General features: G+C 38.1%; 2 protein-coding genes across 4 annotated transcripts in view; one reads left to right on the forward strand and one right to left on the reverse strand.

The window, feature by feature from the left end:
• The window catches only part of NSMAF (neutral sphingomyelinase activation associated factor), a 58,915-nt gene extending 55,826 nt beyond the window's left edge, over positions 1 to 3,089 (forward strand). Inside the window, exons 28-31 of one of the 2 annotated variants that reach the window (XM_023648313.2) lie at positions 420 to 570; positions 1,011 to 1,113; positions 1,252 to 1,361; positions 2,381 to 3,089. In XM_023648313.2, the coding sequence (XP_023504081.1) occupies positions 420 to 570; positions 1,011 to 1,113; positions 1,252 to 1,361; positions 2,381 to 2,475 (459 nt within the window). In that variant the 3' untranslated portion in view covers positions 2,476 to 3,089. 2 annotated transcript variants of the gene reach the window in all.
• A 678-nt stretch (positions 3,090 to 3,767) lies between these two features.
• The window catches only part of SDCBP (syndecan binding protein), a 39,044-nt gene continuing 15,240 nt past the window's right edge, over positions 3,768 to 27,571 (reverse strand). The window contains exons 3-9 of one of the 2 annotated variants that reach the window (XM_023648289.2): positions 19,087 to 19,168; positions 17,746 to 17,855; positions 10,466 to 10,627; positions 8,484 to 8,659; positions 6,859 to 7,030; positions 5,987 to 6,078; positions 3,768 to 4,971 (exon numbers count right to left, since the gene is read on the reverse strand). In XM_023648289.2, coding sequence (XP_023504057.1) covers positions 4,917 to 4,971; positions 5,987 to 6,078; positions 6,859 to 7,030; positions 8,484 to 8,659; positions 10,466 to 10,627; positions 17,746 to 17,855; positions 19,087 to 19,168 — 849 coding nt within the window. In that variant the 3' untranslated portion in view covers positions 3,768 to 4,916. The remainder of the gene's footprint in view (positions 4,972 to 5,986; positions 6,079 to 6,858; positions 7,031 to 8,483; positions 8,660 to 10,465; positions 10,628 to 17,745; positions 17,856 to 19,086; positions 19,169 to 27,571) is intronic. The other variant, NM_001242477.1, reaches the window with a different exon arrangement.

Below are 27,571 nucleotides of genomic sequence, written 5' to 3' on the forward strand. Positions count from 1 at the left end.
AGTTGAGAACTATTTATTCAGTATGTAATTCAAGATAGGTCTGCAAAGTATAGCCTTGAGAGACCCCCCCACCGCCCGCAAATCCCTCAGACTCAGGGCTCCGCTCTGCTTCAGGCAGTTCGGCACCTCGCTACAGTTTTTTATTCAGAGCCATCTTTCTGAGACTGTCAATTTTAGGCTTTTTAAAACAGCATTACATTTAGCCTAGCAGTACTTCATTTCATTCATGAGCATATGAAGAATTTCATTTTTAAATAAATTGTCATTCAGTAGGTGATGCTGAAATCCATCTGCATTAGCTACCCCAGTACACTGTAGAGCTTAATCTCTACCATTGTGTCTCCCTATTTGATTTGGCCTAGGGAAACATGGCTAATGACATAATTCTAAATGGAGTACCTCTGTGTTTTCTTTCTTAGGTAGACACAATCAGTTTAAATGCTGCAAGCACGCTGTTGGTTTCAGGCACCAAAGAAGGCACGGTGACTATCTGGGACCTCACTACAGCCACTATATTGCACCAGATTCCATGCCATTCCGGGACTGTATGTGACACTGCTTTTAGTCCAGGTAGTATTGTCGTTTTTAATATAGATGATACCAGAGGAATTGGAGTTATTATTTTGAAATAAGTAAGAATCTAAAAAGAAAAACAGTGTTTGCTTTTAAAAGGTTTTCCCTCTAGCTAAGGCTGCTTCATGGCAAGAATACAGTATACATGTGGTACTTGTACCTAGTGGAAAAGGTGTAGTGGATATGTCCTTAATTCCTCAACTCACTAGAGAAATTAATTTATAAGATGTAAAAGAAATCATACCAAAGGGTCATCAGCCTAAGTGTTTTAGAAACAGCAGCATTTCAAGGAGCAAACAGTCATTAGTTAAGTACCGTAAGTAGCTCAAAGAAAATGAAAGTGAACATTAGCCCACCAGATTCGGAAATAAAATCTCAGAATCATCTAAAACACACTTCTCAAGCTGTAACCTATCGGTATTTCACCTGGGTTACAGACAGCCGCCATGTCCTCAGCACAGGAGAAGATGGCTGCCTAAATGTCATCGATGTGCAGACAGGAATGCTCATCTCTTCTATGGCCTCAGACGAGCCCCAGAGGTAATGTTTTCTGGAATTACTAGTGGTGAAGTCATTTACGAACAAGTTCATGAGCATGTCACTTGGGCTTGCGTTGGCCAGTGTAACATAGCCCTTCCATCATGAATGATGAAATGACTTTCTAAATCATTCTCGCAGGTGCTTTATCTGGGATGGAAATTCTGTTTTATCTGGAAGTCAGTCTGGTGAACTGCTTGTTTGGGACCTACTCGGAGGAAAAATCAGTGAGCGAATTCAGGGCCACACAGGTAAGTTGCACAGTTGACTTGACCTTTCTTCCTAAACAGTGAACTGAAACCTGCTTTTCCCACCAGGGAACAAACTCTTCTCAGGCAGAAACACCCCATGAGCCCTCTGTGCCGTGAACATTCCCTTCCAGCATCCTGGGTGGCCAGGTGATCGCCAGCTCGAGTCCTTCAGGATTTAGATTTATGTTGACAGACATTTGGTTCCAAAAAGGAAGTTTTTATATTAATTTCCATATGGAGAATAAAAAACCAAAAGCTGGAATAGTTTTCCTTTTTTCTTTTTACTTATATGCTCATAGTTAAAAAAAAGAAAAAAAAGCAGAAACAATACAAAAGTAGTGAATTACAATGAAAACTAAGCCTTCCTTCCCTTCTTGGAGGGACTTTTTCAGTTTGTGTCCTGCATGTGTGCCCCGCTATTGAGAAGGTGTGTTTGTGTCTGTATATACTTATTCTGCTCGTTTTTGTCACTTAGTAGTTATCTCTTGGAGACTCACTATATTTGTGTTTTCCTCCTGGTCATTTGGAAGATTTATGGCTCTTAATTCTTGGAGTATCTATGGTTCTAAGTATCTACTGACTTTCCACTGTGAGCAGAACGTCCCACCTTCATTCTCTTCCCTGTCACTCAGTTTGGTATGGTTATTTCTTAACATTATACAGTGAAGTGATTTGTCTATGCCTTTTTTCTCTACTAGCTTTACCTAACATTTTGACTCCTTCCTATAGAAATGGAAGTCAATCAGCAAACTTACACCCATTCCCCATCATCTCCTTCCTTTTGTTCCTTGTAGTATATATAATATTTGCATTCTGTTCTGTATCCATAATTCTCAGTCATTTTAACTTTAGCTTTAAATAGTTTCTTATTCCTCACCAGTTCCTTGTAACAAGCAGTTTTTAATTTATAGAAAGATTTTATTACAGGACAAGACAACATAGTACTTATTAGTGTATCTCTGGGGACCTCCCTGGTAACTTGCTACACCTGACCAGCGTCTCTCTCTCTCGTCCCCTAGGTGCTGTGACGTGTATATGGATGAATGAACAGTGCAGCAGTATCATCACGGGAGGGGAAGACAGACAAATCATGTTCTGGAAATTGCAGTATTAAGTGCCTTTTCCTCTCTGAAATATTAAATTGAACTCTATTTAATGTTATTTTTAAACCAAACTTTTAAATGAACTGGTGACTGTGCAATGATAGTAATTAGAAGTTCTACCACATGACAAATTTGTGGTTTTAAACTTTCTACATCATGGTGACTTCATTAAAAGCCGTTCGTTGCCATCCTTGAAGGCAGATCAAGATAAGGCAGTGTTAGGGAGAAAACATTACATTTGTAAGGCAGACGATCATCCCAGTATGATGGTCAGAAGACAGGCTGGGGTGGCAGAGAGTAGCTGAGAGATTTATAGGCTGGGCAAACTCTCAGAAAGCACCGAACTTAGAATTTTCCAAGAAAATGTGCAGTATTCTCTTCTACTTCTGAGTCACTATTTTGTCTTCGTAAGCTACACAATTGCTGCCCACTGGGCTTTTGGGTGAGTGTGTTTTCATGGAGTGTTACTTTCGATAACCTACTGTCCCCAGATTCTAAGAACCTGGGGAAGGATTAGCAGTTCTTATAACAGTACGTTTACTGTGTATAGGAACGGTTTATGTCATTATGGCTGTTAAATGCTCATCTTTTCTACGACATTAAAAGTATTTTTCTGTAATGAAAACAGTTTTCATTTTCTTATTTAAATGATTTATTATAAAGACTAGTATCTTTTAAGAACTTCAAGTATTGATCCTCTGGAAAACCATACTTAATGACACAAATGTTGTTCTTAACCTTTTGAAACTATTTTCAGAGCCAAGGCCAGAGAGCAAGGTAGATAATCAAACTGGGAAACATTGTTTGGTTTGCTTTTCTAAATTTCAGACAAAGTAAGCTGTAAAGCAATAGCACTGATTTTCTTTTATATTCAACACCTGAACCACAGTAATTATATGATTTAAAATTTTTCTGTTTAAAAACATTGTTCTATCTTGTAGGCAGTGACGTGGGGGAAAAACTTGAATCAGACCAGGGTAATAGAATTTGCAGAGTCAGTTTTAAGTGTCATTAAACGTTACTTGGTCTCGGATGTTGCTAGGGCGAATCAATAGCCCCATTGAGTTCCTGCTGCGCGGCCGGAAGTGTGCAGGCCTGTCTATCTGGGGTTCACAGCTGGAAGCACTGTTCCTGACGCTTCCACCCTCTCAGCACAGAGGACTCTTCTCAGGGCCCCTGGGTGTCAGCTGCTCTAGGAGATGACTCTCTCCCACAGGCCCAAGGTGAATCCCACGTGCCTATTTTCTAGGTCATGTGCAAGTCTGGTGAAAGCCACTGACAGTTTCCAAATGATGCAATAACAGACAGACAAAAATCTAACTTTATTTATACATATTTAATTAAAATAGAATAGACATAAATCAAAAAGAAGAAAAAAATCAGGTTAAGTGTCACTGCCATTTTGTTTGCAGGGAGGAGTCAGGACATGGAACAAATTACCAGGGAAACATTCTATGACCATGCCAAAGTAGCACGGTTACATAATGCTAAGAGTAGAATGCCCAAATTAGGTATTATCCCACTTAATCTAAAAATGAAAGAAGGGAGTCAGAAGTTTGTCCTATTTCCTATAAGAATTTTTACATTAAATATATAGTGATTCATTTCTCAGAAAGTGATACCAGTAACTTTTAGAAGAAAGAAGTTTCCATTACACAATGACTAGAAAATCTCAAATGCAACTAAGCAGCTATGCTATAGCTCAGTATCTCCCAGTAAACTGCTCTGGGCTGCTGAACATTTCAGTTAATACAGAACTGCATGGTGGGTTTCAGAAAGGCAGCAGTAGTTACATTTTGGCTTTTATTCTAGATGCTTAGCATAGTTAAGGCGACAGTTTAAGCATATTAAGTGAAGGTAGTTAAAATTTAGTGATAATCTACACAATCTCTTGCAACCTACATACACTGTCTAATGCTTACAATGGAATGAAACCAGTGTTACTTAATTGGTGTTTTACACACACACACACACAAGCACACAGAACTAAAAGAAAAAAAAAAACTATCAAAAGCAATCATTCTAAATGTACTATGGTAAACACAGTAAAAATGCAAATATCCCATAGAACTAAAGTAATTAAACAGCACTACTTGATTTCTAGGATAAAGGTAACTGGTTCTAACACAAAGCTAAGCCTGTATCAGTCATCCTAATCATAATGGCTTGTAAAAGCATCAGGTTTCCAGTAGAGAAACTATTCTATGAAAGTCAGTAAATGTTTTCGTAGTTTCACATTTGTAAAACCAGGATAAGGCTATACAACTATCTTGAAGTTTGAACAAGGTATAAGATCAAACAGTAAGACTCCCAGCCATGATGTAAGAAAGAAAGGTCCTCATGCAGCATATGCTCTCTGGCTCCTAGAAAGCTTCATGTGCATAATATAAAGTTAAGTTGCCAAAGAAGTAAACTGGAGAAGTTCAGCGAAGTTTCCATTGTGCCATGACTTTTAAACCTCAGGAATGGTGTGATCCATCAGGCTTTTCATAATGCTTGGTGCCATCCTACAAGAGAGTCACTTTTATTAAATACTGAGTTTTGGGTTTCTTTTTTCAAAAATGCTATGTTGATCCAAGAACACCCCAATTCAAACTTAGCACCTGTTAACGTCAAGTGGGATGGCGGGGAGGAGGAAGGTCATTTTGATGAATTCAGACCTAAGGGTCACAGGTAATCTAGTTGTTTGATGATTTATAAAAAAAAATGAGACGCTGTTATGAATTGGGGGGGAATGGTGTGTGAGGGGGACCTACCACTGGTTTAAGAGAAGTCTAGAATGGTTAGTCCTGACAATAACTCCCTTTTCCCCCCACTAAGAGTAAGCTAGCTGCATTCTACCCAGAAGCTGAAACAAACAAAAATTTCATCACAGGTGTTTTGAAATCTTTCTACTCTCATTTCCACATGCAAGACAGATTCTGAAAGAAGGGTTCTAAGTTGGCTTGGCAAGAACAGCTACGATAGAAGCCAGGATTTTAAAAGCTCTAGGGAAGATAACCCTTGCTGCCACCTTTCTATTCTCCCCACTCAGCTTTCCAGTCCTCAGCTCCCAAGGACAGACAGTAGCACCACATCACCACGCACCTCTACCTGCCTCCTGAGATGCTCAAGAGAATAAAAACCATTACTCCTAACATCCCATAGGCAAGAATTCCCCATGATGAACTACCATGAGTAGATTCCTCCTGAGCAGAGGAGCTGTAGGCAGAGTGAAGCTGTAGTCAATTTCACTGAAAACAGCTGAGTTGAAAGCCTGCCCACCTCTGTTCATATACCCTTTTTCTACGAGGAATGTCAAAATTTTGGAAATGTATGGTGAATTTTATTCCATACTTGGGAAGTTTTGAAGGGTCTCCTCACCAACCAATTCCTCTGATTTAACTAATTTACTTTAAATTTCTAGGTAAACACCAATGCCATCCCTTAGGTAAAAGAGCCAAAGGTTTGGGAATTAAAAGAAAGCACACTTATGTTAAGTCACGTGACCATAAGCATCAAGTTGTGGAACTGTCGACTTACCGTTTAATAATATGTTCAAAGATAAAAGCAGGCATGATTGTAATAGTAACTACAGTCCCAGATGTTGACAGTATGTCTGCAATTTGAGAGTCCTGGTGAAAACACACAATGAAAAGTAACTCCACTGAGGTGTTATTTAATAAATATTCTTGGTAAAAAATTATATATGTCCTCTTATGTTAGGCTAATATCTCTAAAATCCTGACCCTTGGTATTTATAATTTTTCCTAGTTTTCCTTAGCAAGTTTAATTGTACAGAATCACGATTTTATAGGTGATAAAAAAAATTGCTAAGTAAACTGAGTTGACTATATTAGCCAAAAAAATCATCCTTTCATTATTTAAAATTAAATAATTTCCCCAGATACACGACTACTATATCCCCTCAGTTAACTGTGTATTTGTAAACAAAGTATATGAAATGAACAGGTCTTAATGAAAACCTTTAGACCTTAAAATAGCCCTATTTAGGAATCTGTGGAGGGGAAAAAACCCATAAAAACAAAGTACTACTATGAGCAGAAACTATTACTCATTTCCTACAATTGTTGGATTAACAAAAGCTAGGCAATCATTCAGAATGTCCTCAAAATCTTCAATGCCCATGTCTCTACAGAATTCTAGTTTGAGGGACTTCAGAGTTCAGAGATCATGTAAGTCCAGTCACTCCAGTAATAGCCAGACCATTCCTTTAACTGGCCTGAGCGCACAGCTAGCACAGAGCACGGCCAGAGCCCCCACACTGCCCGCCTTCCCACTGAGTTTCTCTCCTTTGGAGGTCAGTGTGAAAATGGCACCACCTCAACAGACACATGAGAAAGGCATCTGCTAAAGTGAAACTGCAGCAGAACAAGACAAGTTCTGTTCCTTACCTTCAGCCCAATGACATTCTGTCCATTGATCTCGCAGATGTTATGTTCTGTGAGGAGACCATTTCTGGCTGCAGAACTATCTTTCACTATGGATGTTATTTTTCCATTTTTAAAGATAAAACCAACATGTCCAGTACTATCCTTATGCATGGTAATTGTCCGTTCGAAGGGCCTGTAAACATGAGTTCAATCAAAAATTTAATTCCAAGGTAAACATTTTAATGGATTTCTATTCTGCCCTACTGGCTACTTTGCTATAATAAACTCACTGTTTCTAATAAGAGCAAGTATTGGCTCTGATATTGGACATTCACAGAACATCATAGTGTAAAAAATCATTAAAAAGAAAATCTCTCCATTATGGTTTGCCTAACTGACTGATCTAGATTTCCTTCTTTTAAGTATCAAAGACTTAACTGAACATAATGCTTCAATGCAGTTTATCACTATGCTTTTTCCTTTAGAATTCACTGTAACTTAGCAGTAAGAATGAGATAGGTTTGAACAAAAATTGCAGTGTTAAAAATGAATTTTTATCTTTTATTAACTTTCAGAATTTCCTGGAGCTTCACTGCTCTTAGGAAATATTTTTTTATTTAAAACTTTTATAACATTTCTCAGATCGTGATTTTGAAAATTTTATAGAACACATTTTTGCTGTGTTTTAAAAGAACTGCAGAAGCAAGAGGACTGAATTCCTCACGCCCCTTTCAGAAAGGACGGCACGCCGCCGCTGCAACAAGGCAGCAGGCAGTCTCCTCTCGAAGCTGTCGTGCCAGTTACCCTTGCTCACCTCTCGACAACTCTGCTATCACGCCATTATACGGGTTTTATGATCATCTGTGTTTACATTCCACAATTCAGAACAGGCATATCTTCCTGTTGGTCCAAGTTAGTCAAAAATTTTTCTTATATATAAAACAAAAACGGCATTCATCTACAAAACATCTACTAAATAGCTACCAGCTGTGAGAAACTGGAAACACAAGTGTAGATAAAACAGACGTTTGAGAAGAATAAAAACCCAAAAGCTAACTGTAACAATGTGATATAGGACCACTCTTAATAGTTGTGAGGACCAAGGCAAGAAAACAGAGGCCCATATTTCATGTGCGATATGTTTAAATTATAAACAAACTGCTAAATAAAATGTTCCATCCTCCCACCTTGACAACTAGAGCTTCATAACCAGCCAAAAGGCCTGCTTTGGTTTGTAGAAGCTGCAGACCACGTGGGAGTTGTGAGGGACCCTGGCAGTGTGTGTGTGCACCCCAGGCTGGATGTCTGAGCAGTAAACTGGAACACGAGGCCAGGGGCACCATGCTGCTCACTCTTACAACATTCATTTTCTACTTTCTAGAGCAACAGATTAAGACAGGAAAGTTAACTTCTTAGAGGATGAACTTCTATAAGCTTTGAAAGAAGGTGTATGCAAAACAAGAATGCTATTTTTAAAAAGAATCAGACTATGTAAGAAAAATCTGCACCACACAACTACAAGACTTTATAAGGCTAATAACATTTGGTCATTTTCTGCAACAAAATACTATATTTATTGAGTCTTAAAAGTTCAAGAAAATGGAGAACTGGTCTTGAATTTCCTTTGAACTGTTTAGTCAGCTTACCTGTCACGAATAGTCATAGTAATCTTCTCTCCAAAAGCCTGTTTGAGCACCTTGTGCGATTTATCAGAGCTCCAGCCTGCACAGTTTTCCCCGTTGATCTGGAGTACTTGGTCCCCAAACCTCAGGCCAACCAGCGAGGCTGGAGAATTTGCCTGGACTAGCTGCACAAATACTCCCTAGGGAAGAATGTAACTCTGCTTATTTACCACTGTTATAACATGGTTTAAAAATGCTGGAAAATTAGAAACCAACTTGCGTTAGGAATCTACCCTACTAATTAAAAAAAAGAAAAATTACGTGACTATATGTATCGTTACTCCCAAAAAAGACACTGAAAATTTTATTAAGGCAATAACCCCAAGAAATAAGGCAAAAAAATTAGATGTCAGTGGTCATTTCTACCTCAAATCATGACCCACCTGACCAACCTCAAACGCCCATTTCACCAAGGAATGAAAAAAGACCAAGGAAAATAAGATAGGATTCCTACAACACACGCAGGCTTCAGGGAGTCTGACAGAATCCAGGTAGTAGCTCATGAGCATTATTGAGGGGGAAAGTGAGTCAAGTATTAGAAGTTTTGTGATTTCTTTTACAGTTTAAAGAATTACAGTTTTAAGTTTATAACTCTACCTTTCAAGCTGAAGGATTGCTTTACTCATTTGCTACATTATGCATAATCAAATAAGATTAGGGTTTAACAGCCTAAAATGGTGGGCACATTCAATACCACTCCAGTTCTTATAAAGAATCCACTATGAGTAAAAACAGAAAACTACAGTTAGCTAAGAACTAAACCCACATGGATATGGTTACTTATGTAAACTCTCATCTCAGGTGTTGAACAAACTATAAACCAACAATTGTAAAAGAAGAGTCAAGCTGGTAAAACATGAAAGCACCTACAAGGTTAGACCCTTGCTACCATCTGAAGCTGGGTCAGAGAAGATCTCTGTCATGTATCCTCCACTTTAGGGCGGTCCATGAAAACTAGGTGGCACCCTGTGAAGTGGTCAGACCACTGAGCTTTGGCAAGGGAACAAATTCACTGCAAGGGTAACTGCAGTGGGGAACAGGGGCCTACGAAGACTGTCTTGTCTCTTTAGGACAGAGGAAAAGACAGCAGCGAAGTCAGAGCTTCCCAGAGAAGCACGCTGATGGGTCTTGAATAAGCTACAAATGTGCAAAGACACTGATGTCCTCAGTCCTCTGGGTAGGCAGGGAGGGTCAGGGCTTCCTGCCAAGCTCAGCCTCAGCCATCTACCACAGTGTGCCACGTTCATTATTTTCTACCTGAAAAGGTGGGACACACTGGGGTAACGAGACTCCTGACTAAAAAGGAATCCAATAAGGTAATACCTAAAATCATAAATTGGAGCAAAGACTCAGCATGTCCTTAACAATCCTAAATGCTTCCTTAGAGAGTAACTTTAATTTCTTCAGTATGGTAAGGTGAGAGATAAAGTAATTATAAAGATAAAATAATGGCTGCCCCAATTAGTCACTTTTGCTCAGAAAATGACCTATTAAATTCATGTTGAAGGACGGAAATAAGAGACCTGCAAAACCACTTCACAAGTTAAATGATCATCATTTGGTTTAAAAATATACATCATAAGACCACCAATTCTCAGTGGTCAGTCTCTTAACTTCCACATGTGTTGCCCTATTTCAATACCAGAATTCTGTTTGTATGAACTATTTATAATATATGCAGACCAGTGAATTTATTACAAAGGGCTCAAAAAGGAAAAAACTATTCATTCAAGGTAACATTAGAAGTCCCAACTCTGCCTCTTCAAACCAGGGCATCTCCAAGTACAAAAAATTTAAGTTAGCAGATTTAAAATATTCTCAATTATAGATACACCACTGTAATGAATTAAAGCGTTTCCATTTTAAATTATTCTAACATTGATCACTTAATATCCAATATTCTATAAACTATTTAGATATATTCAAGTAGATTTAAAAATACTTACGTTATCTATTGATTTAAGCCGGAGCCCAATTTTTCCATCTTGATCCTTACACAGAATGACTTCACGAATCCCTTGCTTAATTTCGGCTCTACGAATCCCAACATCATTGCCGGTTACAGGAGCCACCATATAGTTCATACTGGAAGGTCTTGCTACCAATTGCTGACAAAAATGTACACAACACATTAATATTTAGAAACATTCTCTAGTGAAAAAAACAAAAAGATAATCAACTTGAACATACTCAGTGTGGTTTCCCAAAAAGTAATCTGCAAATTATTTCCCTCAGATAAAGTTTGATTTATGCAAAAATGCCCCTAGTTTTTATTTACTAATTCCTCAGGTAACTTAGTCCTACATTTATCATCTCCAACAGATTCAGTAACTCACTCTCTGTCTGCTGCCTTCTGAATTCACTGGCATTTTTTCACATGTACTTTGGCTTGTTTTCAACTCAAATTTATTATCCTTGAACTGAAAGGCCATATCACACTTTTGAAATTCACACATTTTCCAGTGTTCTTTTATGTGGTCTGATCTTTAGTCATCTACTTATCCTTTCAGAGCTTCTAAAAAAGGGGCAACCTTCTTACCTCTCAGCGCCATTGTGAGGATTTAAAGAACAGTGCATGCTGTATAAGTGCTGGCACACACAGGACAGTCAAATGTTACTTCTCGTCGCCTTGGACGAACATCTACAGATTAAACAACTGTACGCACAAACCGGCTGCCACAACATGCCAGGCACCAAGTTTCCAGTTTCTCATTTTTTTCAAGTTTTCTTGACCAAAACTGGTTTCTTGTTTTAAGTGGACCTTTTCTTCAACCAAAAAGACAGTGAGGGAAGAGCTTACCGAGGCTTTTTAATCAGAATTTGTCATAAAAAGCTCTGTTCTGGCCAAGAATAGTGATGCTCGGTCAGAGCCGCAATGACAGGTAAAGAGGAACCTCAGCTACACATACTCATTTGCAAATTTTTTTGTTCAGAATTCGTGCTAATTATGCCAGCATATTCTAAAGCTGACAGTCTAACAGGAGTAACACATACACAACTATACTGGAAATCAGAACACAAGGCCAGAAAGTATTTCTTATGAAGGATCACAAAGGTTTGAAAGAAATAATTACAGCTACACGAGACACAGGAAAATCAGGTGATAGGATAGAAAAAGAAAAACTTAAGAAGCAAATGAATTATTTAGTTTAGCTGGAATACAGGACAAAACGGGTGGCTTTGAAGTGGGTTTTACTTTTGGAAAAGAATCTTTACTTTTTCCAGCAAGTATTTTTTAAGTACTTACTGTGTCCTTACTATGATCATTATAACCAACACCATGTTACCTCTGGCCCCTCCCCCATTCTAAGCAAACCACCATCTCTGGTGAAGGCGACTACAATAACCTTCTACATAGTCTCCCTGCTTCCTCTCTTGCCCTTCTACTATCCATTCTCCACACAGCAAGCATAGAAATCTTTAAAAAAAAAAAAAATCAGATTATACCACTCCATAACTCAGATCCCAATCCCTTATCACGGGCTACAAGGCCGTGGACCACCTGGCCCTGACTACCCCTCCAATGCCGTCTGCTGCCACATTCTGCCTTGTTTCCTCTGCCCATCACATAGGCCTGTCTCTCAGGTCTACCATGTTCATTTCTTTTTGAAGGCCTTTGATTTCTGTCTATACTGTTTGGGATGTTCTCCCACCAGATAATCACATGCTTCACTCCTTCATTTCATTCAGTTCTCTGCTCAGACGTCAACCTTTCAGAGAGAATGTTCATGCTCGCCGTATTGAAATAGAGCCCTAGCACTCTATTCACTTACTCTTCTTCCATTCATTTCACATGTCATAGTATTGGTTGACTTGTCTAGAATGTGAGTTTCACTAGAGTCGGGGCGGGGGTACTGTGGTTCACTATTCTGTCTACCACTCCTAGCACAGTGCCTGGAACGTGCTACTGGCTCTCATCTCCACTAAGTCGAGGTGCCAGCGGGAGACGAATGTTGAGAGGCTGGTGGTAGAGACCTTATAGGATATAATATAGGCTTTGAATGAGCAACCAAATATACGATGCAGTTTCTTTCAAGGCCTGAAAATAAGTTCCGGAAACCAAGGTGTAGCTTGGGAATGGTTCTTCTCGGTGTTACTTATAAACACCCATGCACAAAACTTTTGCATCCCATCCCCACATCTTTGAGCTCTGTAGTTTGGAGGTCTGTCTTACAAGGGAGGAATGCCTCCAGGAAGGGACACAATAATATTTCCCATGAATTAGAAGATCACCACGTAACTGTTTTAGACTTCACATGCCACTGAAATAAAGACAAAAAGAAGCTACTGACCCGGCTAGGGTGATTAATTCTGGTTTCCAAGAGGAAATTGGGTTGCTGCTAGATAATGGGTTCTAAACTACGTTTGGCACTCAGGAGGTTCTTTGAGATGCCTTTTAGGTCTTCTATGTCCAACAGTGAAATTAATAGAAAAACAGACTTATGCTTGCAGTCATGATGGGGCCAGACTTGCCCACCTGCCATGAACAACTAGAAAATTGGAAAAATAGGAGGCAACAATTTTTGGAAGGTGGACATTAGACAGCACAGGACAGAGATCCCTGACAGAAGGGAAACACATGAGGTGAGCCCTATCATCACCTGGCTTTCTGCCTGGAGCACTGTCCAGACTGGAGCCAGAGGTGCGAACCCCAAGCAGAGCGCTATGCTCTTGATAAGTTGAGGAGACTAAGATCAGAGGTCAGGAAGGCTGAAGCAGCTAGTACGGCAGCTCGAATTTTCAGGGCTGAGTCCCTAAGAGGAGGTAGTGACACAGAGAAAGAGCTCCGGAAATCCGGATGGGGCCCCTTGGATCTGCTGCTGAATACTAACCCAAGTATGTGTGAGGTGAAGTCCGCAAGGCCAGGCAAAGAGCACGCAGGGAGCTGTAAGCTGAAGTTTCTGGAGATCACACTGCGCTGGGAGACTCTCAAGTTCCCACCAGCCAGAGGGGACTGTGCTTGGTGAATACCCAGGGCATTCAGTGGAGAGCCCAGAGGGGACGTACTTCTTTAGTAGTGGGGCTACACTAGCCCTTGTAAAGGCTGCTTCAGACCCACGCCATCAGTGTAAAACCAAGCCTCAAAAGGAGCAAGCTGATCCACATGTAACTTCACTGCCCGCAGAACAAGTGCCAACACACTTTAAAGAAATACAACATACTCCACCACCTAACAATGTAACATTCACAATGTCCATCTCCAACGAACAAAATACGAGGCATGTGAACAAGGAGGAAAATGTAACCCATAATCAGGAGAAAAATCAGTGAATAGAAAGAGATTTAAAACAACAGATCATGAAATTAGCACACAGATTTTAAGAGAGCTACTATAAATATGCTCGACGATTTAAAGGAAACAAGAAACAAGAGAAACAGAAGATACAGAAACCAGATGGAACATCTAGACCAGGAAAATACAATATGTGAAATGAAAAATTCACTAGATGAGAAGAATTCATAGAAATCTCCAGCAAGAAATTAAAATAAATTAAAACAAAAAAGGAAGAAAATGCAGGGCAGTAAAGAGCCCTGGAGATTCAGACACTTCACAAATGAAGGTTTAGGTCTCCCCATTAGGTATTAAAAAAAGAAAAGACCAGCTCAAGTGCAAGCCAAGGGGGAAGAGGGTCACAAATGTGTAGCAGACACAGGGAGTCACAGTATTAACTACGGCTGCATGACTAGTTACCCAAAAGCAGCACAGCAGCGATCACTATCTTCTCTGCTCTATCTGTAAATTTTCCGTAAATGCAACAACTTATCTTTCTGTTCCTCCCTACTTCGTATCACCTTAATACATGAATTGTTGGGAGTGGTTAACTTTATACTTTTGTCTTCAGGTTAAAAATATTCAGCAGGGAATGTAAATACACTCAATGGTCACTTGACAGGGATATGTTCTGAGAAATGTGTCAATAGGCAATTCCGTCATCGTGCAAACATCAGAGTGTACTTAACAAACCGAGACGGTACAGCCTACTCCACACCTAGGCTCTATGGTGCAGCCTATTGCTCCTAGGCTACAAACCTGCACAGCATGTCGCTGTGCTGAGCACTGTAGGCAACTGTCACACACTGGTATTTGAGTATTTAAACATATTTAAACACAGAAAAGGTACATGGGTACCATAAAAATATGGTAGAAATCACAAAAAAGGGTGCACCTGTATAGGGCACTTACCATGAATGGAGCCTGCAGGACTGGAAGTTGCTCTGGGTGAGTCCGTGAGTGATTAGTGTGAATGTGAAGGCCTAGGACATCACTGAACACTACTGTACATTTAGGCTACACTAAATTTATAAAAAAATATTTTTCTTTCTTCAATAAATGAACCTTTGCTGTTAGTGCCATCAAGTCACTTCTGACTCTTAGCAACACTGTGTACAGCAGAGTGGAACCCTGCCTGGTCTTTGTGCCCCATCCTTCACCTGCTAGCGCTACATCAGATGATGCTCTGCTCCTATTCATAGGGTTTTCATGGCCAATTTTTTTAGCAGTGGGTGGCCACGTCCTTCTTCCTAGTTGGTCTTAGTATGAAATCTCTGCTGAAACCTGTCCACCATGGGTGAGCCTGCTGGTATTTGAAATACTGGTGGCATAGCTTTCAGCATCACAGCAACACGCAGCTGCCATAGTATGACAACCAACAGAGAGTGGTGTGGTCCTCTGCTGGGAAACGAACCCAGACCACAGTGTGAGAGCACCAAATCCTAACCACTAGGCCACCAGCGCTGGCAAAATTAACCTTAGCTTACTATAACTATTTTACTTTATAAACTTTTCAAATTTTTTAAAACTTTTTGACTCTTTTGTAATAATAGCTAAAACACAAATACACTGAACAGCTATACAAAAATATTTTTTCTTTATATCCTTATTTATATAACCTTTTTTCTATTTTTGAATTTTATTTTTTTTTCACTCTTTAAACTGTTCTTAAAAACTAAGACACAAACACACACATTAGCCCAGGCCTACAGAGGGAGAAGATCATCAAGATCACTGCCTTCCACCTCCACATCTTGTCCCGCTGGGAGGTCTTCCGGGGCAGTAACATGCATGGAGCTGTCATCTCCTATGATAACAATGCCTTCTTCTGCAACACCTCCTGAAGGACCTGCCTGAGGCTCTTCTTGAGGAGGTGTCACTCTTTTCAGAAATATGTCCATGGTGGTTGGCTTGGTTTGTTCCTTTTTTTCCATCACAGATTTGCTTGTAAGCAGATAATCACCATGAACATTCCTCTCTGTTAATGAAAACCTTTCAGTGTTGGGGTTCATGTCTTCAAACTTTTTAAGGAGCTTGTTGAGGTCTGCAAAAGCTTCTGCTAAACCCTCCACTGTGAATTTTCTTGGGGCTTCTTTCTCTTCTCTTGCAATAATTTTATGATGGCTATGATGTCACTAGGTGATAGCAATTTTTCAGTTCTGTTATAATCTTACGGGACCCTGTCATATATGTGGTCTGTCATTGATCAAAATGTCATTATGCAATGCAGGACTGTACTTAAAATGGTAATTAGTATCACATAGTAATTGATACCATGGACCACTGCCCAGAGATGGCCAAGATAACTGGTGTCATCCCATTTTGGGGAAAGGGTAAGAGTAACTTCATTATGTCAGATGTAACTGGCTTAATTTTGTACACCCCTGGGTTAAGAATGATTTTTATATTTCTAAAAGGTTGTAAACAAACAGAAAACAAGGAGAATATGTGACAGAGACCATGTATGGCCAGCAGAGCCTAAAATACTTACTACTATGGATCCCTTAATAGAAAAAGTTTGCTGAACCTCAATTATATGAAGACTTGCACCTTTTAAGGGGAAGCTATAAAGCTGCCATTGCTGTCACATGAAGTTAAAATGCTTGTAGAAGAGTGTGGATATAGTGAGTAGCCAAAGGAGTAGGCGGTGCCAGGGATTAAGTTACTGTCAGCTCCACAGCTCTCCTTCTAGACTCAATTCGGTGATGCTGGAGCTTGAACTGTGCAAATTACATTTTCCTTTTTCAGCAGGTTTCTGATTAGCATCCACCACATGACACAATAGAGAGATTGCAAGGCTGGAGGAGGGACAAGTGTCTTGTCCCTTCCTGTTTGCTTCCTGTTCCTGCCAGCATTGCCCGGGTCTAGCCCTTAATCATGGTGGCAGCAACTGATTCCATTCTCCAGCTTTTACTGACACTCCCAGAACCAGCTTCACTGCAACCCCTCAGAGGTACCAGCACTGACAGCAGTGTCGCCTCCTCCAAGGCCTGAGGCCCAGCTCCACGGAGCTCCTCCCCAAGCTTCCAGGTTCTGATAACGCCAACCTCTTCCCTGTGTTACCCACATCCGTGGAGGAGCAGCTACTTTCTGCAATCATATCTGTGTTCCATTTTTGCTTTTTTCAATTCTTCAACCTCTTTGTCTAATTTTCTTAAATTATCTCGGTTAAAATATCTACTGTGATTTCTGTTTTCCCAAGAGGACCCTGACTGATACAAGCAAGTTTTCAATAAATATTTGGTAAATAAATAAATACCAGGCACTGTATTATGCACTGGGGTTATGGCAACAAGACAGGCTGGGACCCTGTCTTGATGAAGTGAGTATTTAACTACCATTATAATAAGTGCTATGAAGTGCTATGGTCTTATAGCAATGACCTTAATAAAAAAAGGGTACAAGATACATTATATTTAAGCCTAGAATTTGGGGTCTAATCACAAGGAGCTTTAGACTTTGGAATGTTAAAAGATTATGAGTAAAAAAGATAGGACAGACCTGTACTTCAGAATGATGAATCTAGCAGCAGCTTAGTACTGTTTGATATAAGAAGTTATGAGAGGAAATGTAAGAGACTACTGTAATAATCTAGGTTAGAAGTACAGAAATCCTGAATAAGGTTATGGTAGGACTGGAATGAATAAAATGAATACAGGAAACATGGTAGAGACAGAGTCATAGGTTTTAGTAACTGACTAAATGCAGACAACAAAGAAGACTGGACTAGTCAATGGCATCTGAATCTTCGACTCCTAGTAAATTAAAAGTGAAAGTGGTAATAACACAAAAAGAAGTAGACTATTTAAGAAGTGATATCCAGAAGGCAGTCTAAAATTTCTGAGAAGTCAATACTACAGTTATAAACTTGTGTGTTAGCCAAAAAGAGGAGAGCTTATATCCATGTGTAAAGTGTAATTTTATATAATTCAAAATTAATTACACTATACATACCCCCTGAATTGGTGCTCCAGGGATCATGGCCATATTTGCACGTATTTCTTCATCGTTTAAACTCAGGCCCATGTACTGAGAGAGCTCCGGATACAACTTAGGATAGAGATCTAATATAAATAAATAAATGAATGAATGGATAAAGAAAAAAACATTGGTAGAATATTCAAAATGAAAACTGTTGTTATTGTGGGCTTATGATTGTGTTAAAAAAATTACATTACATTTAATTTATAAAATCTAGGATGAATTTAAATTAGGAATCTGGAAAAGCACTTCCCTATCTCTGTAAGGACAATTAGAAGTGGAAAACAGAAAAAATTTAAGGTGAAAGTCATAAAATATGAAGACATTTGAACTGAAATAACCAGAGATTTCTAAATACTCAAGAGTACAGATTTTTCCAAGTAAGCTATTTTGCCCTTCCGTTTTCTTAAAATAAACCTATGTAACTAGCAATTTTGTAAGCATACCACTGATTCTCCAATTCAGAACAACTGACAAAATGTCTACTGTCAAGCCAGCTACTTTATAACTCATTTAGTAAACATGGCTATGAAACGATTCTTAACTACAAAAAAAAAAAAACCAAAGCTTGTAAATTTATTTAGTGTCATATTTTAAGAATGTTAACCACATTCCAAAGAACTCTTGGAAACAATATAGTTAAATATTAACAGTACTTAACTTAGTAGCAGAGTTAGGTACTATTTCCCAAAGCGCTTTTTTACATGATTTCTGACTTAAAATGGATTTTCTAAAAGAAATTTATTGTTATAAATAGTTATGATAGTCCACAAAAACCTATTTAATACTCCGTATGTATCTTAAGTCACATTATTTAAGGGCTGTGTCCTGAATCCCTATGAACTCAGAGGAAGAGGGACCAAAGAGAAGCGCATGGAGATTGGGGCGAGATTCCAGGATTTGGGAAGCTCCCCCAAAAGGATGTGGTTGGAAATTTCACCCCCACAATTCTGTAAAGATAGAGGACAGTTCAGGAAGTTGAAAAGAAGTTCAAGAGCAGTAGCAGGCGGCACAATTCACATAGAAGGTTTTTTCATAAATGAATCAGTCATCAGGTAGGGACTTGTGAGAGGCGATACTTAATTTTATTAACTTAATTTTCATTAAGCCGTTAAACATCTTCATATTCATAGTTCATTTTCTTGATTACAGGATTATTTTTTGAAATGAATATTTTTTTCTTCTTACCGGTAAAGCTTTAACCAACAATTTTATGCTGAATCTTTAAAGAAAATCTTGGATTCTCTATTTCAGCAAAAGAACACTTAACAGATATTTCTGTTCAGGGAAACTAAACCCAAAGTATAAACCTACTTCCATCTTGAGAGACGGGAGGAGCAGAAGCTTCAGACAAAACTGCTGGGTTGGCAGGGTTTGCAGAATAGGCAGTCTGAGCCTGAAAAAGAAAAAAAGAAAATTCTAACAATGCTATTTATATAATTATTTAAAATTCTTATATAATTTATAAGTTAAATTCAGTACTTCCAAAAAGAAACTAAAACACCTAAATTTTATTCGAGGAATTTTAATTTCAAACACTTCAGCAATACGTTTTTCAAAGAAAATCTGCAAATCACAAATACATTTCATATTCCAAATATTTTAACAATAGCATATAAAACTTGACTAAACAGCATTCTACCTATCTTATAACCAATATTTCACAGTGCTGTTCCAAATTAATAAACTAATATTTTCAAAATTCATTATAAAATGTATACATTTTACATCTTCATTATTCTTTTACTAATTAGTCTAAGTAAAAATATTTTATTTGCATGAGGAAAAAAGCTCAACCACATTCATATAAAAAGTCACATAGAAAAACACCTAAAATCTAAACACTTAAGTTGCTAATATTTATTTTGCCATTTTAGCATATCTCATTGAAATAATCTGTATCTTCATTTTAGCAAGTATAAGAAAGGGTTATGCTATACTAAATACAAAAGTATTACAAAGTATGCAAAACATTTTATCACTGACATGAATGATGATAAAGTAATGTAATTTATAACTGTTAAACAAACTTGCCAAAATCACTTTGACAATGGATATATTTATCAATGCTACTCATGCTCAAGCATGGCAGCAACTCTTCTCCGGGCTGCCTTCATAGCCCATGTTGTGGCGAGTCCTCCACTGACGGAAATCCTTTTTCCTTTACAGATAGATCTCACTTTCTCAAACAGCCATACATCATTTAGAGACAAGGCTGGTAATAAGTTGTATGAGCCCATCTCTAATATAACTTTTTACTTAATTGGAAATATGTTGATTAAGTAATGAAGTTTATACCTATATCTCAATCTAGTCCTGAAATTAATGCTAAGGGTAGTCACAAAGATGCTTGGAGAGACGGAAGCTTAATTTAAGTACAGCCTACAAAAGTATTAAATAGTACTTCACTCATTTGGATTGTAAATGTTCTCATATGCTTGTTTTTAATTTTAAAATTTTCTTTATTACTCCAGTAACGTTGGATAATAACATTATATAACTTTCAGGTGTATATCGTAATATAGTTTGAATTCTGTGTAGATTACATCATGTTCACCACCCAAAAACTAATTACAATCCATCACGTCACACAAATGTGCCTAACCACCCTTTCTGCCCTCCTCCCTCTCCCACTTCCCCTCTGGTAACCACTAATCCAATCTCTGTTGCCATGAGTGTGTTTGTCGTTGTTTTTATCTTCTACTTATCTGTGAGATCATATGGTATTTGACTTTCTCCCTCTGACTTAGTTCACTCAGCATAATACCCTCAAGGTCCATCCATGCTGTCAAAAGTGGCCAGACTTCATCATTTCTTACAGCTGAGTAGGATTCCATTGTGTATATATAGCACATCGTTTTTATCCATTCGTCCCTTGATGGGCGCCCAGGCTGCTTCCAAGTCTTGGCTATTGGGAATGATGCTGCAGTGAACATAGGGGTGCATGTATCTTTATGCATTTGTTTTTTCAAGTTCTCTGGATAAATACCCAGCAGTGGAATAGCTAGATTACATGGCAGATCTATTCTTAATTTTTTGAGGAAACTCCATACTCTTTTCCATAGTGGCTGCACCAGTTTGCACTCCCACCAGCAGTGTATGAGGGTTCCCTTCTCTCCACATCCTCTCCAACACTTGTCATTTCCTGTCTTGTTAATTATAGCCATTCTGACTGCAGTGAGGTGATCATCTCATTGTAGTTTTGATTTGCATTTCCCTGTTAATGATGTTGAACATCTTTTCACGTGCCTGTTGGCCATCCATATATTTTCTTTGGAGAAATCTCTGTTCAGATGTTTCGCCCATTTTTTAATTGAGTTGTTGGTTTTTTTATTGTTGAGACATAAGAGTTCTTGTATATTTTGGATATTAACCCCTCATATGATGTATGGTTTACAAATATGCTCTCCCAATTGTTAGGTTGTCTTTCAATTTTGTTGATGGTTTTCTTTGCTGTGCAGAAGCTTTTTAGTTTGATGCAGTCCCATTTGTTCATTTTTTTTTTATTGTTTCCCTTACCCAGTCAGACACGGTATTTGAAAAAATGCTGCTAAGACCGAAGCCAAAGAGCGTACTGCCTATGCTTTCTTCTAGAAGTTTCATGGTTTCAGGTCTTAAATTCAAGTTTTTAATCCATTTTGAGTTGATTTTTGTGCATGGTGTAAGATAATGGTCTACTTTCCTTCTTTTGCACATGGCTGTCCAGTTTCCCAACACCATTTATTGAAGAGACTCTCCTTTCTCCATTGCATACTCTCGGCTCCTTTGTCAAATATTAGCTGTCCACAGGTGTGTGGATTCATTTCTGGGCTCTCGATTCTGTTCCATTGATCTGAGTGTCTGTTTTTGTGCCAGTACCAGGCTGTTTTGGTTACTATAGCCTTGTGGTATATTTTGAAATCACAGTGTGTCATACCTCCAGCTTTGCTCTTTTCCCTCAGAATTCCTCTTGCTATTTGCGGTCTTTTGTTGTTCCATATAAATTTTAGGATTCTTTCCTCCATTTCTGTGAAAAATGTTGATGGAACTTTGATAGGTATTGCATTGAATCTATAGATTGCTTTAGGAAGTATGGACATTTTAACTAAGCTAATTCTTCCAAACCAAGAGCATGGAATATCTTTCCATTTCTTTGCGTCGTCTTCAATGTCTTTCAACAGTGTTTTTGGTGTAAAGATCTTTCACCTCTTTGGTTAAGTTTATTCCCAGATATTTTATTCTTTTTGTTGCAATTGTAAATGGGATTGTATTCTTAATTTCTCTTTCTGCTACTTTGTTGCTAGTGTATAGAAATGCAACTGATTCTTGTATGTTGATTTTGTATCCTGTGACTTAACTGTATTCATGTACTACTTCTAAAAGTTTTTTAGTTGATTTTTTAGGGTTTTCTATATATAAAATCATGTTGTCTGCAAAGAGTGACAGTTTCACTTCTTCTGTTCCAATTTGGATCCCTTTCATTTCTTTTTCTTACCCGATTGCTCTGGCTAGGATTTCCAATACTATGGTAAATAAGAGTGATGAAAGTGGGCATTCTTGTCTGGTTCCTGTTCTTAGAGGGATAGCTTTCAGTTTTTCTGCATTCTGAATAATATTAGCTGTGGGTTTGTCATATATGGCCTTTATTGTGTCGTGGTATTTTGCCTTCTATACCGATTTTATTTTGAGTTGTTATCATAAATGGATGCTGCATCTTGTCACATGATTTCTCTACATCTATTGAGATGATCATGTGATTTTTATTCTTCATTTTGTTAATGTGGTGTATGACGTTGATAGATTTGCAGATGTTGAACCATCCCTGCATCCCTGGAATAAATCCCACTTGGCCACGGTATATGATCTTTTTAACACATTGTTGTATTCGATATGCTAGTATTTTGGTGAGGATTTCTGCAGCAATGTTAATCACTGATATTGGCCTGTAGTTTCTTTTTTTGTGTTGTCCTTGCCTGATTTTTGGTATCAGGGTAATTTTGGCTTCACAGAATGAGTCAGGAAGCTTCTTCTCCTCTTCAGTTTTCTGGAAGAGTTTGAGAAGGATCGATACTAAGTCTTCTTTGAATGTTTGGTAGAATTCACCAGGGAAGCCATCTGGTCCTGGACTTTTATTTTTGGGGAGGTTTTTGATTACTGTTTCGATCTCCTTAGTGGTGATTGGTATACTCAAATTCTCTACTTCTTGGTCCAGTTTTGGAAGGTTGTATGATTCTAAGAATTTACCCATTTCTTCCAGATTATCCAATTTGTTGGCATATTGCTTTTCATGGTATTCTCTTACAATCTTTTGTATTTCTGAGGTGTCCATTGTAATTTCTCCTCTTTCATTTCTCATGTTGTTTATTTGAGCCTTCTCTTTTTCTTGGTGAGTCTAGCTAAACGTTTGTCAATTTTGTTTATCTTTTCAAAGAACCAGTTCTTGACTTCATTAATTTTTTCTATTGTTTTTTTAGTCTCTATTTTGTTTATTTCTGCTCTGATTTTTATTATTTCCTTCCTTCTGCTGATTTTGGGCTTTGTTTGTTCTCCTTTTTCCAGTTTCTTTAGCTGCACTGTTAGCCTGTTTGTTTGGGATTTTTCTTGTTTGTTGAGGAAGGCCTGAATTGCTATAAACTTCCCTCTTAGAAACGCTTTTGCTGTATCCATAGATTTTGGCATGTCGTATTTTCATTTTCATTTGTCTCCAGGAATTTTATGATTTCTCCTTAGAATTCTTCATTGACCCAATCGTTGTTCAGTAGCATTTTGTTTAATCTCCACACTTTTGTGGCTTTTCTGATTTTCTTGTAGTTGATTTCTAGTTTCATACCAGTGTGGTCAGAAAAGATGCTTGGTATTATTTCAATCTTAAATTTCTCTTTTTTTTTAAGCCAGAAAGTCTTTGCAAGTATTTCTGAGTGTTTTTTTTTTTTTTTTATGATTTTAGGTTTTTTCCTTTTCTTCCCAAAGCCCCCTGGTACATAGTTGTGTATTCTCAGTTGTGGGTCCTTCCAGTTGTGGCTGTGGGATGCTGCCTCAGCACGGCCTGATGAGCAGTGCCATGTCTGCGCCCAGGATTCGAACTGGCGAAACCCTGGGCTGCCGAAGTGGAGCACATGAACTTAAGCACTTGGCCACATGGCCAGCCCCTCGATCTTAAATTTCTTGAGACTTGTTTTATGGCCTAATATGTGATCTATCCTGAAGAATGCTCCATGTGCAGTTGAAAAGAATGTGTATTCTGTGGTTTTTGAATGAAATACTCTATATATTTATATCTACTAAGTCTGTCCAGTCTAATGTGTCATTTAAGGCCAATATTTCCTTACTGATCTTCTGTTTGGATGATCTATCCACTGGTGTAAGAGGAGTGTCAAAGTCTCCTCCTATTATTATGTTACTATTTCTCCTTTTATGTCTGTTAATAACTGCTTTATATATTTAGGTGCTCCTATGTTGGGTGCAGAGATATTTACAAGTGTTATATCCTCTTCTTTGATTGTTCCCTTTATCATTATGTAGTGTCCTTCTCTCTCTCACTATAGTTTTTATTTTAAAGTCTATTTTGCCTGATATAAGTATTGCTACTCTAGCTTTCTTTTCTTTGCCATTTGCATGGAGTATCTTTTCCATCCTTTCACTTTCAGTTTGTGAGTGTCCTTAGGTCTGAAGTGTGTTTCTTGTATGCTGCATACATATGGGTCTTGTTCTTTTCTCTAATCGGCTACCTTATGCCTTCTGATTGGAGCATTCACTCCAGTGACATTTAAAGTAGCTATTGATAAATATGTATTTGCCATTTTGCTGCTTTTTTTTCTGGGCGTTTTAGTAGTAGTTCTCTGTTCTTCTTCTCTTGCTCTCTTCCCTTGTGGTTTGATGGCTTTCTTTAGTATTATGTTTGATTTCTTTCCTCTTATTTATTTATTATAGGTTTCTGGTTTGTGATTACCATGAGAGTTCATATATAATATTCTACGTATACAGCAATCTATATTGAGTCGGTAGTCTCTTTAGTTAGACCTCTTTCTAAAAGTTCTACACTTTTACTCCCCTCCTCCCACATTTTATGTTTTTGAAATCATATTTAATCTCTAATTTTGTGTTTCTATCTGCTACCCTCTTATCATTGAAATAGGTAATTTTAGTACTTTTGTCTTTTAACATTCATATTATCTTCATAGGTGGTTGATCTGCTATCTTTACTGTATTTTTGCCTTTACCAGTGGTTTTATTGCCTGTTTTTTTTTCTTTTTTTTTTTTGATAATTTTCTTATCCCTATTTATGGTCTTCTCTTTCCCACTCAAATAAGTTCCTTCAGCATTTCTTGTAGAACTGGCTTCTTGGTGATAAACTCCTTTAAGTTTTGCTTGTCTGAGAAACTATTTCTCTCTCCTTCTATTCTGAATGATAACCTTGCTGAATAGAGTATTCTCATATGCTTGTTACCAAGCCATTGTTTAATGTTCATTATTTCATAATTTGTCATATTTGAAACTGAAATAAAATGTGGCATGAAAATATAATTTTAAGTAATGATCCACAAACTCAAAGTATGTTAAATTTTAAAAGTTCCTCAACCAGTTATCAGCTAAAAGGAGCTAGTGGCCAGTGGATTACTTCTTGGATAATATCTCAGAAAAAAAAATACTATTCAGCACTAAAAAGAAATGAGCTATCAAGCCATGAAAAGACATAGAAGGAACTTAAACATATATTACTAAGTGAAAGAAACCAATTCAAAAGGCTGAAGACAGTATGATTCCAACCACTGTGGAAAAGGCAAAACTTCAGAGACACTAAAAAGATGAGTGATTTCCAGGGATTAGTAGGGAGAGAGGGAAGAAGAGACAGAGCACAGAGCATTTTTAGAACAGTGCAAGTACTTTGTAAGATACTACAATGATGGCTATGTCATTATACATTTGTCAAACCTAATAGTGTGTACAACACCAAGAGTGAACCTTAATGTAAACTATGGACTTTGTGTGGTAATAATATCAGTGTAGGTAATCAACTGCAACGTACCACTCTGGTGAGGATGCTGATAGTAGAAGGATGTGCACTGTGTAGGGGTTGGGGGTGATGGGTGTACTGTGGAAACTCTTACTTCTCATTCAATTTTGCTGTGACCTAAAACTATTCTAAATAGAATTTATTAAGTAAAAAATTGTTTCTTTTTACATTGGCTATTATTTTCTTTTTTTTAATTCATTGCTATCGCTCTTATCCAAAGAACACTAAAATAAGACTATATACAGAAAGCTCTCTGCAAAGTTATATATTTAATTATTACATAATCTGTAGTAAAAATAAAACAAAAGAAAGATGGTACAACAAGGGCTTAAGGACTATAAGCCACTAAACGTAACAAATTATTTCACACTTACTTGAAAGCTCGAACTATTAAAAAAGGGGGGGGGGGGGAGGTGCCCAAGGAGTACACAGTTACTGGCATGTTGTTTCTGCCATTTCAGAAAGCATGTGGAGAGATCATGCTTGTGGAGCCACCAGTGTTAATCTCTGCTCACTGTGTTAGGAAACTGTTGAGCACTGGATCCCTGTATCATTGTTTCTTAAAAGCTTATTTTGTATAGGCAGAGCAACCACAGGCTCCTGCTAAGGGTTCACAACGGATAGAGAGGTTCAGGGATTATATGAGGCCGAAAGCCACAGCCTAATGGCTATTGTAAAACAGTTTACAAACTATGACCTGCCAAGTCATCGCTGCAGTTAGCTTTGCTGTGGTGTAAAAGGCCAAAAGATTAGAAAATGAATACTACCTCTTCAGGGGCATCTCAAGAACAAGAACAACAAAACCACCTACCATAAAAAAATGAAGCAAAAATAAAAATACAGCCCAAGACTTCAGTGGCTAGGTTAGGAACACTTTTAAATCCAGCGAGAATAAAAAAACCATGTTTCTCCCTCCTTACTCACTGCTCTATCTCCAAGCAGTAGCTAGATTCCTGCTTGGAACCATAAAACATCTTCTAATGGAAATATTCACGTATTTTGCTTCTCCTTAACGAGGTCAGTCTGATAGCCCTCTTTATTTTCCAAGCCAACATTTGTCAATATCAACTCTGTCCTCCTTTTTCTGCTGTTTTCAAATAACAAACCTGCTCAAAGTCAACTATGGTTAATTTAAGAGTTCAATTCTATAAAAACTAACAAAAAAGGATGAAAACAGAAATTAGTCATTCTTTCATATCCATCTGCAAATCCTTATCACTTAGTGTTCTGATGTCATATTAATGGTTTATCTGTTATTCTTGAATGCTAAATATTTCAGGAAAAAACTTCTTAAAAAGAGTGTGCTTATTCACATGAACTTGGTGGAAATAAAAACCACATGGGAAAATACTGACAAAACACTGAAGAAAGAACCAATAGAGCATTTAGGATAACTGAACAGGCCACTTAAAACTGGGAGCCATCAGAGCCTCGGCAGCCAAACAGCAGATTTCAGAGTTTTTTTTTTTTTTTTTTTTGAGGAGGATTAGCCCTGAGCTAACATCTGCCACCAATCCTCTCTTTTTGCTGAGGAAGACTGGACCTGAGCTAACATCCGTGCCCATCTTCCTCTATTTTACATGCGGGACACCTGCCACAGCATGGCTTAATGAGTGGTACAATGTCTGCACCTGGGATCTGAACCGGCAAACCCTGGGCTGCCAAAGTGGAACATGTGCACTTAACCGCTGTGCCACTGGGCCAGCCCCAGATTTCAAGAGATTTTACAAACCACATTTTGACGTCCCTAGTGGATCTATGATGGAAAATATGTGTTCCGGATCTGGCCCTCATACTTCCCAATCA

The sequence above is a fragment of the Equus caballus genome, chromosome 9, assembly GCF_041296265.1.
Source record: "Equus caballus isolate H_3958 breed thoroughbred chromosome 9, TB-T2T, whole genome shotgun sequence".
Lineage (NCBI taxonomy): Eukaryota > Metazoa > Chordata > Mammalia > Perissodactyla > Equidae > Equus > Equus caballus.